The 19252-nt window shown below is 44.6% G+C and overlaps 1 protein-coding gene and 1 long non-coding RNA gene across 2 annotated transcripts; one reads left to right on the forward strand and one right to left on the reverse strand.

Moving 5' to 3' along the window:
- Window positions 1-4185: 4185 nt before the first annotated feature.
- LOC119086331 lies at window positions 4186-6000 on the reverse strand. The gene is made up of 2 exons (XR_005089579.1): window positions 5375-6000; window positions 4186-4629 (listed from the first exon to the last, which is right to left on the reverse strand). It is a non-coding gene; the product is annotated as an uncharacterized LOC119086331 (long non-coding RNA).
- Window positions 6001-6438: 438 nt separating this feature from the next.
- On the forward strand, window positions 6439-19150 carry Rnf139 (ring finger protein 139). The gene is made up of 2 exons (XM_028871869.2): window positions 6439-6700; window positions 17072-19150. Exons 1-2 carry the CDS (start codon window positions 6487-6489, stop codon window positions 18895-18897), a joined length of 2040 nt encoding a protein of 679 aa, XP_028727702.1. The 5' UTR covers window positions 6439-6486; the 3' UTR covers window positions 18898-19150.
- The last annotated feature ends 102 nt before the right edge of the window (window positions 19151-19252 follow it).

The following is a 19252-nucleotide window of genomic DNA, read 5'->3' on the forward strand; positions in this document are numbered from 1 at the left end:
GTATGTACCCTATCATTATGGATGCATGATCATCCACTGTGAGCTTTTTGGGCCTTGACACAATTTTAAACTAAGTATCTTAGCTCACATATTATGGTTGACCATGACCCTAGACTAACATATTTTAATCACTCATTTCTATTACATTGAGCTCTACTAGATGGTTACCATCTGTAACAAACTGTCTTTACCAAAATGGAATGTTGGAAAGAGTATTGGAATAGCATAGTAGCTCCAATGAGTATTTTCCCTAAAATTTATTTTTGACATACCATTACCAAGTACTTACAATATTTGCTCTTGTTTTATTTTCAGTATTTTATGGTGGCAGTGATCATTCCCAAGGCCTGCACATGCTAGGGAAGTGGCTCTAACACACAGAGACACTCCCAAGCCTATAAATTATTCTAAATTTTGTTTGTTGACCAAGGGTCTCACTATGTAGCCCCAACTGGCCTCAAACTCACAGAGATCACTTACCTCCTTAGTTCCAGGATTAAAGGTGTGTGCCACCACACTCAGCTTGATTTAATTTTTCTTTATTTCTTTCCTTCTTTTTTTTGTTTTGTTTTTCAAGACAGGGTTTCTCTGTATAGTTTTGGTGCCCATCCTGGATCTCACTCTGTAGACCAGGCTGGCCTTGAACTCACAGAGATCCGCCTGGCTCTGCCTCCCAAGCGCTGGGATTAAAGGCGTGCAACACTGCCACCCGGCGATTTAAGTTTTTGTAAAAATAAAACATAAAATTGCGTGCAGAAGAACAACCTCATGCTGTGGAAAGAGACAAAGATAAGCTGCAAATCTGATTCTATCACAATAGTTTCCTGGGTCTGTGTCCTTCAACAAGTCAGCTAAGGACTGACCTAGACGGTGTGTGTAACGATTTCATTTCTCATCTTCATGTTCTGTCTTCCAGATGAGCATGCTGAGAATTAGACAAGTAAAGAAGAGGGATGGTAAACCGAGAGGCACATGTGAAGTTCTCAGGCAATGCCTAATGAATAACCAAATGTCAGGCAAGGGAGACTCAACATACACTCCAAACACCACTATAAACCCTGTTGTTTCCTTTGTTAACTACAAAAAGCCTGATTGGCTTGACAGAACCAGAAAAATGTGATTAGTTGCATTTTGATGGGCATATCTGAAGTCTACTTTAAAGAAAAACACCATGACCAAAAAGCAAGTTGGGGAGGAAAGGGTTTATTCAGTTTACATTTCCACATATTGCTGCTCACCACTGAAGGAAGTCAGGACAGGAACTCAAACAAGGCAAGATCCTGGAGGCAGGAGCTGATGCAGAGGCCATGGAGGGGTGCTGCTTACTGACTTGCTTCTCCTGATTTGCTCAGCCTGCTTTCTTATAGAACCCAGGATCACCAGCCCAGGTTAGTGTTCAATGGGGGAGGTCCCAGACATCTAGATTTTTAATGGGTCTGGACTCAGGAATCGGAGGCATGCAAAGAAGGTCTGAGGCATTGAGGTTGACCCACCCGTGACTTGGACAAAAGGCCAAGAGCAATAATAAGTCAGTGTGGGGAACAAGAGGCTGCCGTGGATCAGTGCCTAATACTCTTAGATGCGTCCAGCCCCGCTGGCAGCACTCAGAGTCTGAGGAGGGAGGATTCTGGATTAAGCAGTCACTGCGGAACATCTGTTCTGAGCTTCAGCTCATCCTGGACAGCGTGGCCCATCCCATAAGCTCTTGGGGCAGAGGAACCAGTAAACCACCCCCACCTGGACTGAACTGTCTCTCAGACCTGCCTGAGCAGTGACTGTGCATCCTTCACTGATCTGTGGGGTTTCCCGGTAGCTCCCCATTCAGCCCACATTCTGATTCACCCGAGCCATCCCATGCCGAGGGTATAAGAATCTATCGCTGTCCAACAGCGGAGCAGAATGGAAGGGCTCTGGTGGTAGGTTCTGCATGGTACATGTCCTTTCTTTCCTTTGGTCTTTAAATTAGTTTTGATGCAATACATGTTCATTATTGAAAAAGCAAAACATGCAGATAAAGTTGGACTAAACTCCTCCCCTGTCTTCACCATCCAGAAATAATAATAGTCTGACTGTTTTGGTTTACATCTCCTTTGGGGAGGGATGGTGCATTACGAACAGCACAGGAAGGAGAGGGAAGTTTAAGAACTCCAAGGGCCCTGTGTTTTCTGAGAGGTGGTAAAGCTGTTCTATATGAAAGTGTACTCTGTTATAGCTCTTAAATTTTGTGTGCATGAATGTGTGTGTGTGTGTGTGTGTGTGTGTGTGTGTGTGTGTACGGGCACACTCCTGCCATGTAGAAGACAGAGGACAACTCTCAAGCTGTTCTCTCCTTCTACCATGTGGGGTCCCAGGGATCAAACTCGGGTCCTCAGGCGTGGAGGCGAGCACCTTTGCCCACTAAGCTCTCTCTTCACCCTGAAAGTGTGCTCTATACTCAGAGAATGAGGGGCCGGAGAGACACTGGCTGCTCCTGCAGAAGACTCGGTTTCAGTTCCCAGCCCCCACACGGGCTCACAACTCTAGTTCCAGTTCCAAGGGGATCCAGCTCTCTTCTCTGGCCTCTTCCCCCCAAGCCAGAGACACATACATGTCTCCAACACATGGTACACATACACACTACAGGCAAAACACTCATGCCCATAAAATAAAAAAATAAACAAAACCTTTCAAAAAGAGTAAGTCATACATATTTATACCTATAAGGTAACCACAGAAAAAGTGGTTAAAAAAAGAAATCACCTATAACTACACACACTACATGAAGACTGCCAGTGAAGTAAAACAAGTAGTTACCAGAAGGATCTAAGGCTCAGAAAAAGGAAACACTGTGGCTATTTTGTGCTGGTTAGGGTTTCTATTGCTGTGATGAAACCCCATGACCAAAGCAATGTGGAGAGGAAAGGGTTCATTCCGTTTAGGCTTTCAAATCACTGAAGAAAGTCAGGACAGGAACTCTCACAGGGCAGGCACCTGGAGGCAGGAGCTGATGCAGAGGCCATGGAGGGGTGCTGCTTAGTAGCTTGCTCCCCATGGCTTGCTTAGCCTGCTTTCTTCCAGAACCCAGGACCACCAGCCCAGGGTGGCACCACCCACAATGGGCTGGGCCCTCCCTCATCAACCACTAATTAAGGAAATGCCCTCCAGGTTTGCCTACAACCCAGTCTTATGGAGTCTGCCTTAGGGTTTCTATTGCTGTAACTCGAAGCACCAAGACCAAACAGCAAGTCGGGGAGGAAAGGGCTTCCACATTGCTGCTCACCACTGAAGGAAGTCAGGACAGGAACTCACACAAGGCAAGATCCTGGAGGCAGGAGCTGATGCAGAGGCCATGGAGGGGTGATGCTTACTGGTTTGCTTTCCCTGGCTTGCTCAACCACCTTTCTTAAGGAAGCTGGGACTACAGCCCAGGAATGGCACCACCCACTATGGGCTGGCCCCTCCCCCATTGGTCACTAATTGAGAAAATGCCTTACAGCTGGATCTCATGGAGGCTGTTCCTCAACTGGGGCTCCTTCCTCTCTGATGACTCACACTTGTGTCAAGCTGACACACAAAACCAGCCAGTACAGGCTTAGAGACTATCGCTTTAAAGCAATTCTCAAGGATGTAGAAGTTACAGTATTTTAACTATCAATTCCCACTCCTCTTACCACCATTAGCATCTTCCATCTAAAGGAAATATGTCATACCTTGCCGGAAGGGGTGGGGGCCCGGGGAAGAAAGCTCAAGTGCTCATTTCTCATTGTTCCCTCCACCTAAGGAAGCGAGGGAACTCCAGCCAATTTCCTTTTGATAGCCAAGAACCTTTTTTTCCCACTTTGCTTAACAAGGCTTGACTGATGGATATCCTGAGAGAAGTTAACGTAAGTTCTACACATCCTACTTTTAAAGTACCTTAAATTTCAGAACTTGGGAGGCAGATACAGGTGGATTTTTATATAGAAAGAGTGTGAGGCCAGCCTGGTCTACATAGCCAGTTCCAACTAGCTTGAGCTATACAATGAGACCTTGACAAAAAAAAAAAAAAAAAAAAAAAAAAAAAAAAAAGAAAGAAAAGAAAAGAAAAGAAAAAGCAAGCCACTAAAAGCCTTCGGAATCGTCAATGAACACAGTTATTTTATGTACAGTTGGTGTGTCAGTGTGGAGACAGGCTCCACTGTTCTTAACCAGCGAGACCGGTGTGTATTAGAGTTTGTACTTCAAGATTATATTTTATTCTCTATTTTTACATGATCATAACATAATTCTACCTCTCTCCTACCACATTTTTACTTTAGTGTTCCTGGGTCCTTTTCTCCATACTGGCCTCACTCTTTTGACTTTAATTAGACTTAGGGCATGCTGAGAGAGGGCTGAGCAGCTAATTTACTCCCTGAGGTTCCATTCCTAAGGTCGTGTCCTTCTCTGTCTGCTTTCCCTTGGGAATGCTGTCATAGCCACGGGGTTATTCCCCAACTATGGAACCAGCGTTAGTAAGGAGACACGAGGCAACCGTAGGAGAGCATCATGGCGAACCAGAACGACGACAAAGGGGTCTTGAGTTAGGACGGTGATGGTGGCAACGAGGAGGAGGAGATCGGGGCAAAACGCTGTAAAGGCAATAGTGATAGGATCTGGCTGCAGAATTGGCTGTTGGGGAAAAGAAGAGACAAACCAAAGTTTTGAGCTTTAAGTACCACTGGGTTCAAACCCTGGTTCTGTTTTTTTTTTTTTTTTTTTTTTTTTAAATTTTTAGAGACAGGGCTTCTCTGTGGAGTTTTGGTGCCTGTTCCGGAACTCACTCTCTAGCCCAGGCTGGCCTCGAACTCACAGAGATCCGCCTGCCTCTGCCGCCCGGGTGCTGAGATGAAAGGCGTCGCCCCGTTTGGTTCTGATCCTTACTAGTCTGGGACCTACACAGCCCACCTCTTAGTACCTTTGTGATCTTGCAATTTATTTTATCGAGCCTTCAAAATTTTCATCCTCTATAAAACAGGGAGACTAATACCCATCATAATAACTGACATAGAGGCTTCGGTAGACGATAAGATCGTGGCCACAGTGCCTTGTATACAGTAAGTAGTACACAGATAGGGAATGTGAGAAAACAAAGACAAGAACAGAAGCCTGAAATAAGGACCCTGGGTGGGGGTGCAGTCTTTACTACAAATACCTTCACCCGAACGAGTTCTGTTAAAGTCTGATCATTTTACTTACAGACCTCCTCCCCGGGTGGGGCGGGGACGGGGGAGGGAGGTCCTACTTCTGGAGCCCCTCTGTAAACTAATGTAAAATGATGCACTTTGCACTAAGAGCCCAAGTCAACCACGCCTCTTGTTTGCTATTCTATGTTCCTTAAACTAAAACAGCTGAGTCTACAAGTTGAGCTTCTGACCTTCCACTCTTCATTTGCTGGAGAAGGACAGGGTAACGACAGCCAGGCCATACCAATTCCACTGACAGGCAAGAAAGTGCCAGAAAGGAATGGTCTCAGTGCGTTCTGATTAAAGGATTAACCAGAAGCGTTTACCCCAAGGACGAAGGTAAATCGAAGAACCCAGACAGGCCGGGGGTTCTTGCTCTTACGTCAGGCTCTTAAGCCACTAATAAAACGTGCTCACGACTGTCCTCAGTTCTGTCCACATGGACAGGAAGGGAGGTGTGCAAACCACAGGAGCGGCGCTTTTCTTGGCCAGTGCCAGGTCTGGCTGTGCTGGCCCTGTGCTCCCGCAGGTACGTCCCTGGCCATTCTCCAGACCCCGGCCTCTGGCGGGGACCGGGCGGGGACCGGCAGGGCGGCGTCCTCCGGCGGCGGCTTGTCATCTCTCAAGCCTTCGCAGGAAGCACGTTCCTGGGATGCTCGCTGGGCTCCATAAACATCTAATAACTACCGGTCCACAGGAGCCCAGAGTCCCCGTCGGGGTCCACGCCCACGCCGAGCGGGAGTGGGGGGGAGGGACCCACTCCGGGGCGCCAGGGCGCGGCAGTCCCGCCAGGCGAGCGCCACCCGGCGGGCGCGCACCGCCGAGGCCGGCGGGAACCATGGCAACGCACGAGGCTCGCCGCCGCCGCCGCCGCCGCCGCGCGTGCTGACGCCGACGCGGCGCGCCGGATTGTGACGCAGCCGGGTTCCGGGTTCTCGAGGGGCCGCGGGCGCTGCCTCGGGGGGCCCCCTCGCAACGGCAGCAACGGCCGAGGCAGGCGGGGTCAAGATGGTGGCTCCGCTGGCGGGGGAGGCGCTGGAGGGAGGAGGAGCCAGACCCTAGCCGGCCGGAAACACCGACGCCCGGAGGCCTCCCGGGAGCCGTTGCCGCCGCCGCCGCCGCCCCCTGCTCCATCGAGGGACGACGCGAGCGGGCGGCGGGGCGGGCCGGGACCCAGGACAGGAGGGCGGGCCGGGGGGGCGGAGTCACTCTCCTCGGTGCCCGCCCCGGCCGCGGCCCCGGGCCTCCCCCCACCCCCGCGCCGCCCTGCCCGGCCCGCCCAGCCCCGGTGTGGCAGCGGCTCATGGCGGCGGTGGGGCCCCCGCAGCAGCAGCAGCAGCAGCAGCCGCAGCCGCAGCAGCAGCAGGTGCGGATGGCCCAGCAGCAGGTCTGGGCGGCGCTCGAAGTGGCGCTCCGGGTGCCCTGCCTCTACATCATCGACGCCATCTTCAACTCCTACTACGATTCCAGCCAAAGCCGGTTCTGCATCGGGCTCCAGATCTTCCTCCGGCTCCTTGGTAAGGAAGGACAGCGGGGCTAGCCCCGCGGGGCGGGCCGAGGCGGGCCCCTGCCCCGGTCGGGACGGGCGCGGCAGGGCACACTGGTGGGTACGCGGCTTGGGGAACTGCGATTGGATGGTTCCCCATCAAGGCCTTTTGGCGGGGTGCGGGGACCCAGGGTCCTCGTGCCAGCGTTGACAGCGGAGCGGTTCTGGCGCGTCCGTGTCCTGTTCAGTTGGCACTTGGATGAGGCTGTGCGAGCATGCGGCTCCCTGCCGGCTGTTTCTCTTGGGGAATGACTGACTGCTGGCTTACCGAGCGCGTCCTATGCGACAGCCCTGGGGAAAAAACAACTGTCCCGGTCTCGCCGTCTGTGTGTGTGTGACCTTGGACTGGAGCCAGAGCTTGAGCCCCCGTGTGCCCCTTCTCACGATGGTGGAGTATGTTGTCACTTCTGTGTCTTGGCGTCCCCAGGATCGCGAAGTGTTTGGGAGAAATGGGCAATACAAGCCACGAGACAGGTTTGAATGTCAGACCTTGAAACCATTTCCGAAAGTCACCGAGAGGAAGGTTATACTTCAAACGAACCCTAAAAATCTTCCTATGAGTAAATAATAAGGTGTTGGATGTGACTTTGAAAACTTGCCCCCAGGGTGATGAGACATTTGCAAGAGACTTAGGAAAATCTTCATTTCATATGGACTGAGTACTAAGAGCATTTTATTTTTCACTTTCTATTTCCCTGTGCGCTGCATTACCAGGGTGAAAAACACTATAAAGGGATGTTTCTTCTAATGATTCGTTTGACAGATTTTGTTGATGAGGTAGTTGTTAAGTGGGTTCTTGCTTTTGAAGTATTGTGGGTTGCGGGGAGCAGGCCGGTAGTGAGGTCCTCACCAAGACTGTCCCACGTACAAGCATCTGTTGCCTATTCCCACAGAAAAGGAGTGTGAGTAAAGGCAGAATTTTGTTCTTAAGTAGTTTACTTTTGCAGAGCATTTTCACAGGTAGTCTCTAATCTGCCAGGCACCCCTCAAAGGTGGGTAGTGTTGTTGTCACTTCACAAGCGAGGGAATGGGGTTGGAGAAGTGAAGTGTGAGATTTGGTGCGCAGCTGGTAAGTGCTTGCCAAAGCCTCTGAAGCTCCTCTGGCAGCGGGGAGGATTACCGTCTTCCTCAGTGCTGAAATACAGTGCAGGGCAGTATGTTAACTGTCCGTGCTCATCTTAACAGTAGGAAGAAAAAAATGGAAGTGATGTTCTGGGAGCCTAGGACTTGGGAGTGATCTGCTGGGTACACAAGTTCAGCCAGCCTGCTCTTCTCTGTAGAAGTTCCTGCCGCCGGTCTCTGGTAAAATGAGCGCTGTATGTGAGAAGAGGCTGCATATTCATTTCAGAGATAGTCTAGCCACTGTCTTGGAGGTCTTCAGGGCATAATAACTTCAGGTTCTGGCAACTCTTTGGGGACCTGGTGATTAAATGCACAGCCCTGTTGAGTACCCACCACTAGCTAGGTCCAAGGGAAGTAGTTTTCCGTAGTTAAGTCGTTTGTAGGAAGCCTGTTAAGAAAGCAGCTGTCCCCCAGCCCCCCACCCCTCATATATGTGTGTGTGTGTGTGTATTTTTTCCTTCACTGAAGTTTCGTATTTGGGAATTTAAATAAGAACCGCTGGTGACTGTTCTATGCTTTGGCTTTGTTATCTTTACCTTTGTAGAGATGGACAGTGATGGTATTGTCAACACAATAACACAACTTTCACCTCAAATGGGATAAGAGATAGCTTAGTCTGGAACCAAATACCAGTGACTGTGGCCCAGGAACACTGATTGAGGTTACCCCAAATTCCATGGTAACAGTTTGCTCAAGTTTTTATAACAAAGCAGAGTGTCATGAATCACTTTAAAACACATTAGTGGAAACAGTAAGTAGTTGGGTCAATGCAAAGCCGAGACTCCTCTGTCTGCTATGGACCCAGGGTACTATGTGAGGGCACGCCAAGCCTGTGGTTGTTGGGAATGAAGGCTTAAGTTAATGTATTTCTGATAGTTTTTATCTGTTAGTCACTGGATGCTCACTAAGTCTCACTCTGACTTGGGCAAGGAGTGACTAAGGGCTAAACATAGTCTAAGATAAATCGTAATTAGGTTCTAGACCTGCAACATTCCAACCTCTCCACGGCCATTGAAGGTCTCATCACTCAGCCTCTCAGAAGGCACAGCTTCTTTTCGGAACTTCTATCCACAGTATCTATCACAGAGTTTAGGACAATAACACGGAGTTAGGGTAATAACCCTTTGAAACATCATTGGGCTCTTCATGTGTTCGCTGTTCGTATGATCACTTTCAAAAAAAGTTTAATGCTTCAATTAAGACTGTAATTTTTACAGATATTTCATCCTTTTGAAATCACCAAATATTTATCAGAAAAATTTTATTCCAGAATATTGAGTCAGATTTTATGAGCAATTAAAAATCAGCTTCTAAATTTATCATCCAACTATTCCCTAAATTGTAGCAGAATATTTGTGCTAATATTTTGTTTGTAAGAATGAAAAATGTGTTGGGTGGTGGTGATTACCTTTAATCCCAGCACTCAGGAGCAGAGGCAGGGGGATCTCTGTGAGTTTGAGGCCAGCCTGGGCTACAGAGTGAGTTCCAGGACAACCAAGGGATACACAGAGAAACCCTGTCTCAAAAAACCAAAATAAATAAATTTTAAAAAATGAAAAAAAATGAGTTTTTGTGATTGAAAATAAATGGCCTTAAATGAAAGTAATGACATGTTGTGTATTAAAGGTCTGCGTGGAGACTAGCTGGAACTTCCCATTATTATCAGCTGTACTGCTCAGTATTGCCCAACACACCCTTTTCAAACATTACTAACTTTATGTGCCAGTGTCTGCAGCTTGACTCCCTCTTGGTTCAGCAACTGCATTTTCATTTGGTATCCAACCAATTTGAGATCAAAAGGTCAGAAAGTAAAGCCTTTCAGTTTAGAGATATAAAGAAAACCATAGCAGTATGTACATTTTGGAACATAAAACTATTTCTTAGGAAGGATTAAAAATATTACCTGGAACTCATCCCACAGCAACATAATGCTGAATTAGCAAATTTAAACACAATAGAGAAGATGCGAGCGTAGGAGCTCGTTTTAATAGTATTACTCACATGGTGGTAATTCATTGAAGTGGCAAAGGGTTTTCTAAGCATAAAAGAAAACCCAGAAATTACAAGGAACAGTAGTAAGTCTGCGTGTTTGGAAATGAAAAATGACTTTATTGCAAATTTTTTAAAAATGACAAACAGAAGAAAATGTTTATATCATGTAGAGTAAGCCCTTAAAAAAAAAGCATCTGTTCCATAATAAAGTGGGCACTTTACAATAGATAAATTTCGGGTGGCCTGGAAAATAAAGAAATAGTTTCTAGGGACTGGAGAGATAGCTCAGAGGTTAAGAGCACTGGCTGCTTTTCCAGAGGTCCTGAGTTCAATTCCCAGCATCTGCAAGGTGGCTCACAACCATCTGTAATAGGATCTGATGCCCTCTCTCACATGCAGGTATACATACAGGGCACTCATCATTTATATATACATACATATATATGTAAAAATATATGTATAAGCTTTACTTATAATGATGGAAATACAGTTTATCTGTTAGATTAGTAAAGAATTGAAAGTATGATTTAAAATTATTTGGCAGAGGTGCTTACCTATTTGAAATGGGTAAATTTATATAATTTGGTAAGCCATCACCTCTGTGTAAAGCATTTGGCATTATCAGTTGATACTGATTGAGAGAGGCAGGGTCTCATGTAGCCTAGGCTGGCCCCAGATTGAAGAAGACCTTGAGCTTTTGATTCTCTTGCCTCCACCTCCACTGATGAGATTACAAGCATGTACCACACTGGAGCTGGTTTTACAAGATGCTAGTGATTGAACCCAGGCTGTCAAGTGTGCGAGGTAGGCAAGTATTCCTGCCATCTGCGCTATACTCCAGCCTCCCAGTGATATTTACTATATACCTTTTGACTCACAATTGCAGTTCTAAAGACTTAGATTTTAGTTATACTGCACTATGAGCAAGGATGTTTGTTAGTTACAGCATTATTGAAAGTAACAAAATGGCAGTCTTCAGACTTACTCTAAGTGTGTATTAGTTGGGAATCTGTTCATTGTAAAAGAGTGAGAATTTTCTTTGATACTGACTGAGATCATTGATTCAATAGAAAGAAACCTGTGATATGGGAAAGCAAAATGAAGCAGGAGTGATTGTGTCTGGCTGAGGACTAGACTGAGATTTCTCAGCAGTAGCTCTGTTGACATTTTGGACACATAAATATGGGGATAGGGCACTATTCTCTAAACGTACAGTTTTTAGCCTTCTGTGTCTCCTACCTACTAGATATCAGTAACACCCTTGACCTCAGTTGTTACAACCAAATTTGTCCCTAGATTCTGCCAAATGCCCCTAAGGAGGGAGGAATCTAATCCTGGTTGAGAAATGGACAAATAGACTAGGAATATAAAATACTTAGCTTAGAAACAGACACCAGTATAATAGAAACTTGATGGGTTTTGGAGGGAGAATTGAATGCAGGTCCATGGAAATAACTCTGAAGTATTTAGTGATAATTTACTTAATATGGAAAAATTGCTCATTCCCTTTCTCTTATTTGTATGAAGAATTAATTTGTAGAAAGTAAAAGATTATACATTGAATTTTTAAAGTTAAAAACCTCTTATAATAAAAGAGCATCTAAAATATAAGGCTGGATGTAAACCTGGACATTATTTATGATCAACAAATAATTTATGTTGAGAATATTTTAATTGCACATAAATAGGGAAAACTGCCAGCACCATATTGTGTTAGTCATTTTGTTGTGACAACATACCAAAGATGGACCTGTAGGAAGGAGGAAAGGGTTATTTGAACTCCAGGGTTCAGAGAGTAGTCCACGGATGCTTGGTTCATTGATTTGGGGCCTGTGGTGAAGCAGAGCATCATGACCAAAGGCCACAGCAGAGAAAGTGCTTATCTCATGGCAGACAGGAAGCACAGAGAAACAGGAAGGAGCCAAGATGACTTATACCTTTAAAAGCATCCCTTTCAAAATCCCACTATCCCCACCGCCCCTGCAAGGGACCTGCTGCCTCCAGCTAGCTAGGCCCCACCTAGTCCATTCAGCTTTGAATTCATCCTTGGATTAACCCATTGTTGGAATTAGAACTCTGATGATCCAGTCTAAACTCTCACCACTGCCAGGGACTAAGTCTGATTCAGCATAGCCTTTTGGGAGGACACTTGTCCAAACCCTAATAAATGGACAAAAGGTAAAGGGACATTCACAAAAAAAAAAAAAAAAAAAAAAAAAAAAAAAAAAAAAAAAAACCCTGAATAGTCAATAGGAATGAAAGAAATTAATCAGTGGTCAGGAAAAAGTTTATCATTTGAGGGGATAATTACCCTGATTACGCATTGTTCATAGGAACCCTTATCATAAGTACTAATGTGTGTCAATTAAAAATAATGTGGGGGACAGGTGGTGATGGCACACAGCTTCAATCCCAGCATTTGGGAAGCGGAGGCAGGCAGATCTTTTTAAGTTCAAGGCCAGCCTGATCACTTTGTAGAGTGAGTTCCTGTACAGCCAGGCTAGGACTACACAGAGAAACCTTGCCTCAAAAAAAGCCATTTCTAGAGGAAATGTTCTCAGAAATAATAGAAAAGAAATTATAAAATATTAAATAGATTCAATGTTACAAATGTAAAACCTCAAAAGGCACTGTCCGTCTGCATCTCTGTGTGCGTGTGTGTTTATACTTGTCAGGGTGTATGAGAAATAAAGTTGTTCCACTTCTTTGGTGTCAGTTAGACAGTATGATGTGATGATAGGAAAAAGGCGTTTTTCTTTCTTCTTCCACATTCAGTCCAGAATGTTTCTCCTCTGGTCAACAGAATGTGTGTGTGTGTGTGTGTGTGGGTTTCCCCCACCAACAGCCAGTTCCATGGCAAATTCTTCGGTGGGTAGCACTGCTTGTCCTGTAAATTAGTTCAACACTGATATCCCATTTTCCAGGATGAGAGTTGAGTCACACAAGACCGCCCCTCACTTCAGATGCCAGTGTTGAGGTTGTGTGGCCTGTGCCTCTAACGTGCGGTCTGCCCTTCAGGGTTTCCCTGACCTACCCTTTGTGTTCCCTTAATTACTAGAACAGCAGACAGAATCTGAGGAAATGCCATATTTGTCCATTCAGTACAAAGGACACATGTGGAAGAGGTAGATGTATGGGGTACAGTGAGGTGATGAGGGGAGGGGACTGTACGGAGTCTGTGTCCCATCAGGTTTCCAACCTCAGGAGCTGCAGGTTCCAGAGCTGTCTGGAGCTCAGAAGTCAGTCCTGCTGGGGTTTTCAATGCTTCGTTGTGTAGGCATGTTATTACATCAGCCTCTAACTTAGCTACTCAGTTCTGTCCCTCTCCATCCTCAGAAGTAGGCCTAGGAATGAGACCAAACCCTGTAACAGTTGGTCTCAGTCCCGAGGCGATCCAGAAGCTCCAAACTGTCCTCCATGGCATTCCAGTTCACGACAGTCTTATCACTGTGCCTTCCACAGCTTTTAGAAGTTGTAAGTTTGGAATCTGGATGAAGACCAGACAGATAGTTCATATTATAGATGGGGAACAACTCTTCAGAGCAGGGTATGGTGGCACATGCCACCATGGAAGCAGAGGCAGGCAGATCTCTGAGTTCAAGGACAGCTAGGGCTCTGGGGAGAGACCCTGTCTCCAAAACCAAAACCACCACCTCTTCAGGGTTTGACTTTTTAAAATCCATGTTCACATATGTTAATACAATCATACTTGTTAAAACTTTAATTTTATGAATAAAACAACCTAGGATACCATTCTTGTTTTGTTTTACCTAAGATGAAAGTTTGATAGAATTTTGTTGTTTTAAGATAGGGTCTCATGCAGCTCAGCATGGTCCTCCTGTCTCAGTTCCTCAGGGCTTGGATTAAAGGTAGGTGCCACAATGCCAAGCTTAGAAAATGTTCTCTTTGGTATAATTTACTTGTCAAGTATGCTAATAGGTTGATATCATTTTGCAATGCTTTGCTTTTTCCTGGACATTCATTGCTTTTGAAATAAGGGAGAAATGTATTTGTTAGTGTGCTGCCTTGCTGTATTTCACATTCTATAGCCTGCTTTCGAATGCTTTAAAGGTACTCCGGGATCTGCCCAGGTGTAAACGTTACTTTACTTCCTTCTAACTGTGAGTCAGAAGTTTGCAGAAGAGGTTAGGAATGAAGACACTGTAAAGGGCTTGCACTCTGGTGAGGCCCTCCCTTAATCTTAGCCCTTTGGAGACCCAGGTGGGAAGGCACAAGTTGATGGCTAGTTTGGGACACACGCAGCAAGTCCCTGTCTCAAAAACAAAGAGTTCATGTTGTCCTGTGTGAAATGCATGGAGTTACCCCTCCTCTCTTTTTTATTTCTTGGTTTTAGAAATCTAATTGAAAAAGTCCTGAACTCTTTGGTGAATTCAGTTCAAATATTAATTCAAAGCTCCTGATTGGACTTTTCTACCTTGCTAACCTTAAACACTCTAATTACAGAGTCTAGGACTGAAATTCCCAAGTTGTGGTTTAATTCAGTTCTCTTTCTGCATCCCAGGGTGATGTTTTCAAAGGAAGTGGGGTCCCTTATGAGCCCTAATGAAAACACCCCCTGGGCTTCCTTAGACTAAGAAGGGACCTCATGTCTGAAGGAATGTAAAAAACCTTAACAGTGCTCCCCAAAGATCACCAACTGAAACATTTACTTTGGAGACTTATTATTTGGGAGTTAGTATTTTTTTCTGTAAAGTGAGAGTTGGTTTCCCCATAGAAAAGATCTGTCTGTAGACTTTGGGGAGGAATGAGAACAACTGAGGGCTACTTTTGGAGTGTTTGTTAATTATACACTGAGAGTGTCATTTTCCACAGGGAAGAGACGTATCAAGCCTAGGGGTGGTGGCAGATGCAATCCCGGCATCTAGGAGGCTGAAGCAGGTATAGGTTGGAGGCCAGCCTTGAGTATATAGTGAGGCCCTGATTTGGAGGGAAGGAGGGATCAGGTTACTTGTCAGGCCATATCCAGACTTGGAGGTTGAAATGTCATTATAATACTTACCCTCTTCTGCCATTGGCACTTGTTTCTGTACAAGCATTCCTAATAGCCAAGCCAGTCCTCTATTTGTGTGTATAAATAAGATTCAGAGAAAAAGTTACTAGGTTTTAAAAAAAGACTAAAAGTTTAACTAAGGTCATGACTAGTTAGTGGTGGGGGCTGATACACTACTCTGAATAGCAGGTTGACACAAAACATTTTAGTACTTGTTTTACTTTCTCTAAGTGGCACAAAATAGAACTTAAGTTATTTTGATGTTGACTCAACTTAGAAGATCTTGCAGGCTGAAGTAGTGCCATCTTCCATTCTAGGGGAGAACTGCTAATGCTCTAGACAATCCAATCTTTTGGGGGAGCAGGCAGAACTTACTCAGATTTACATATTTTCAGGTGCGTGCGTGCGTGCGTGCGTGCGTGCGTGCGTGCGTGCGTGTTCTTTTTCACAAAGGACCTGATGTTTAGGCACAGGTAATCCCTTAAAGGAACTAACCATTGTCCCAGCCCTACATATATATGTGCATAGGCTGCGAGATACAGCCTTCTTCTTGGTGGCACACTGAAAGGAAAGCTACTCAGTGTTTATGGCTTCTTAGCTATGTCTCTCCCCTTTCCTAGATTTCAGTTTTCAGTCAGGCTCTCTCTAAGAGCATAATACATATGGTACTGAAACATTGCCCCAATAAATAAGTCTTTCTTTTGTATAAAGCATTGTGGGATCCATTTATTTATAAGGCAGGGATATAACTATGTAATAAGGTGATACCTTCTTGGATAATTACAGATTTCATTATCTGGTAGTATATACACAAAAAGTTCTGTGCGGATGCCGAATGAGCAGTATAATCTCTAGGATAGGTAGGATTTGAAAAGTCAAGGGTGAAGAAGTGTGGGGCTATCATTCTAAGGAATATACCACAGATGTAATTATGGTTGAGGAAGGAGCATTTGGCACAGTAGTGTGTGTTGGGAAGCAAAGTTTGAGGGTGTGGAGCCCAGAGCATCATCAGAAGAATAATGGTATCTTTCTTGAAATTAGGTTCTAGAAAAGGCAGATGAGGTTTGCAGTTCGAGTTTAGGAGAACTAGGTGAGCAGTTTTATTTCATTCCTGTACTTTAAACCTAGTACAGTCATGTAGTCATGGTGATTTCACTTAAAAATACATCTGTTTAGGCAGAGTACATTGGTGGCACTTGATATGGATCATCAGACCATTTCAAGTAGTTACACATGGAAGAGTGGGAGTGACGTTTAGAGCCATCCTTTAAAATGTGGTTTGGTGTTTCTGAGGGTTACTTGTGATATCTGAAGAAGTGATTCAGTAATTTGTAGGAAAGGGAAACTTGGAGGCATTTCCAAAATGTGAAGGAAAGTAGTTGGGACCTGAGTTTGGACTCTTAGAGAATACGTATGTCTAAGAAACAAGAGCCTTCTAGTTCAGTTGGAAGAAAAGGAGGTACTGGATAGAAGTAGAGAACTTCACCTGATTGCCTGAAGAACATTTTAGGAAAGGATTCTGAAGCCAGGTAGGAACAAGCCTTTCATTCTAGTCATTCTTTTTTTTTTTTTTTTTTTTCCAGAACTGAGGACCGAACCCAGGGCCTTGCACTTGCTAGGCAAGTGCTCTACCACTGAGCTAAATCCCCAACCCCTGTCATTCTTAACGGTCTTATTTTTGTGGAGTACATTAAACTTTTTAATCATTTTGAAATTTTATATGCAGTGTCCTTTTGAGTTTTAAAACTTACCAAAACATGTATATTATTACAAATTTGTCTTAAAGGTAATTTAGTAATCTCATGCTGGGATATATACCATGACAAACAGAATTACTTTAGAAACCAGAAAATATGGGGCCAGGTTTTTTTTTGTTGTTGTTTGTTTGTTTGTTTTTTCAAGACAGGGTTTCTCTGTGTAGCTTTGCGCCTTTCCTGGGACTCACTTGGTAGCCCAGGCTGGCCTCGAACTCACAGAGATCCGCCTGGCTCTGCCTCCCGAGTGCTGGGATTAAAGGCATGTGCCACCACCGCCCGGCTCGGGGCCAGGTTTTTTAAAATGACATGTTTAGTTGGTCTGGCCTTTAGAACTCTTAAGTTGCCTTGAGGTTTAACAACTATGAAAATACCATAATAATTAGGAAGAAAGTTCTAATTGCTAGTATGAGAATATGCTTAAGAATCTTTCTTTTGAACAATATTTTCTTTTTTTCTGTAGGTATAATTGTGTCCAGTATTGTTCTGATCTTGTCACAGCGATCACTTTTCAAGTTTTACATGTACAGCTCAGCCTTCCTATTAGCTGCAACTTCAGTGTTGGTGAATTACTACGCTGCTTTGCACATTGACTTCTATGGTGCCTACAACACGACAGCTTTTGGAATCGAGCTGCTTCCTCGGAAAGGGCCCTCGCTGTGGATGGCACTCATCGTCCTGCAGCTAACCTTTGGAATTGGCTATGTCACCCTACTCCAGATTCAGTCCATCTATTCACAGTTAATTATTTTGAATATCTTGGTTCCTGTAATCGGCTTAATCACAGAGCTACCATTGCACATCAGAGAGACTTTAGTTTTCACCTCTTCTTTGATCCTCATATTAAATACAGTGCTCGTCTTGGCAGTGAAACTTAAGTGGTTTTATTATTCCACACGGTACGTTTACCTGTTAGTGAGGCATATGTACCGAATTTATGGATTACAGTTATTGATGGAGGACACATGGAAGAGGATTCGTTTCCCAGATATACTTCGGGTCTTCTGGCTAACAAGAATTACAGCTCAGGCAACAGTGTTAATGTACATTTTAAAGATGGCAAATGAAACTGAGTCCTTCTTTATTTCTTGGGATGATTTCTGGGACCTCATTTGCAATCTGATAATTAGTGGATGCGATTCTACACTCACTGTACTGGGCATGAGTGCTGTAATCTCTTCAATAGCCCATTATTTGGGCCTGGGAATATTGGCCTTTATTGGATCAACTGAAGAAGATGACAGGCGGCTTGGCTTTGTAGCCCCTGTTTTATTTTTCATTTTGGCTCTTCAGACTGGTTTAAGTGGGCTGCGACCCGAAGAGAGACTTGTTCGCTTAAGTAGAAACATGTGCCTTCTATTAACTGCAGTCCTCCATTTCATCCACGGAATGACAGACCCCGTACTCATGTCTCTCAGTGCCTCCCACGTGTCCTCATTCCATAGACACTTCCCTGTGCTGTTCGTCTCTGCTTGCCTGTTTATTCTTCCTGTTTTACTCAGTTATGTTCTCTGGCATCACTATGCACTCAACACATGGTTGTTTGCAGTCACAGCCTTCTGTGTGGAACTCTGCTTGAAAGTGATAGTTTCTCTCACCGTTTATACGCTGTTCATGATTGATGGCTACTATAATGTCCTCTGGGAAAAGCTTGATGATTATGTCTACTTTGTCCGCTCGACAGGCAATATTATCGAATTTATATTTGGAGTAGTAATGTTTGGGAATGGGGCCTATACCATGATGTTTGAGTCAGGAAGTAAAATCCGGGCTTGTATGATGTGCCTACATGCATATTTTAACATCTACTTACAAGTAAAAAATGGCTGGAAGACATTCATGAATCGTAGAACTGCTGTTAAGAAAATCAATTCACTTCCTGAAATAAAAGGGAGCCACTTGCAAGAAATAGATGATGTATGTGCAATCTGCTATCATGAGTTTACAACATCTGCTCGTATTACACCGTGTAATCATTATTTCCATGCGCTCTGCCTTCGGAAATGGCTGTACATTCAAGATACTTGTCCAATGTGCCATCAAAAAGTGTACATCGAAGATGATATCAAGGATAATTCAAATATCTCTAACAACAATGGATTTATTGCACCCAATGAGAATCAGAATCCAGAGGCAGCTTTCCGAGAAGACGCTGCTGGATCTGACCGGGAGTTGCACGAGGACGACAGTACGGACTGCGAGGACGGTGATGGTCAGCGAGAAAGGAACGGAGGGACCCCGCATACAGGCGCGGCGGCGGCGGCAGAATTCAATGATGACACTGATTAAAGTAGCATTTCCTAATCACTGAGGTATTTGTTTAAAATTCAGTTCATCCAGAATGGAGTGCTATGCTTCATGTCAGTGCGTAACCAAGCACAAAAGCAGTATCGCTGTGGAAACTGTGAATGATGTTCCGTTTACTGTGATGTGCGACTGTAAATATACCTCTTTAATTACTTCTGGTCTCTTTGGTGACCTATTTAAATTTGTGTACATTATTGTACATAGAATAAAATGTTTTCACGTTTTTATGACAAAATTTGAACAAATAACTTCTTAATAGAGATAATGATCATACGGTGCGTCAGCTGTGCCAAAGATTCCTCCATGAAATTAGAGTAATCTAATGCTGGACCCTAGT

The sequence above is a fragment of the Peromyscus leucopus genome, chromosome 20 (assembly GCF_004664715.2).
Source record: "Peromyscus leucopus breed LL Stock chromosome 20, UCI_PerLeu_2.1, whole genome shotgun sequence".
NCBI classification, from domain to species: domain Eukaryota; kingdom Metazoa; phylum Chordata; class Mammalia; order Rodentia; family Cricetidae; genus Peromyscus; species Peromyscus leucopus.

What these genes read in the sequence shown, in the direction of transcription:
- Rnf139 (XM_028871869.2), top strand. Translation starts at nt 6,487, where the DNA reads ATGGCGGCGGTGGGGCCCCCGCAGCAGCAGCAGCAGCAGCAGCCGCAG. An exon ending in GATCTTCCTCCGGCTCCTTG is followed by an intron (nt 6,701 to 17,071) that starts GTAAGGAAGGAC and finishes TTTTTTCTGTAG; the next exon opens with GTATAATTGTGTCCAGTATT.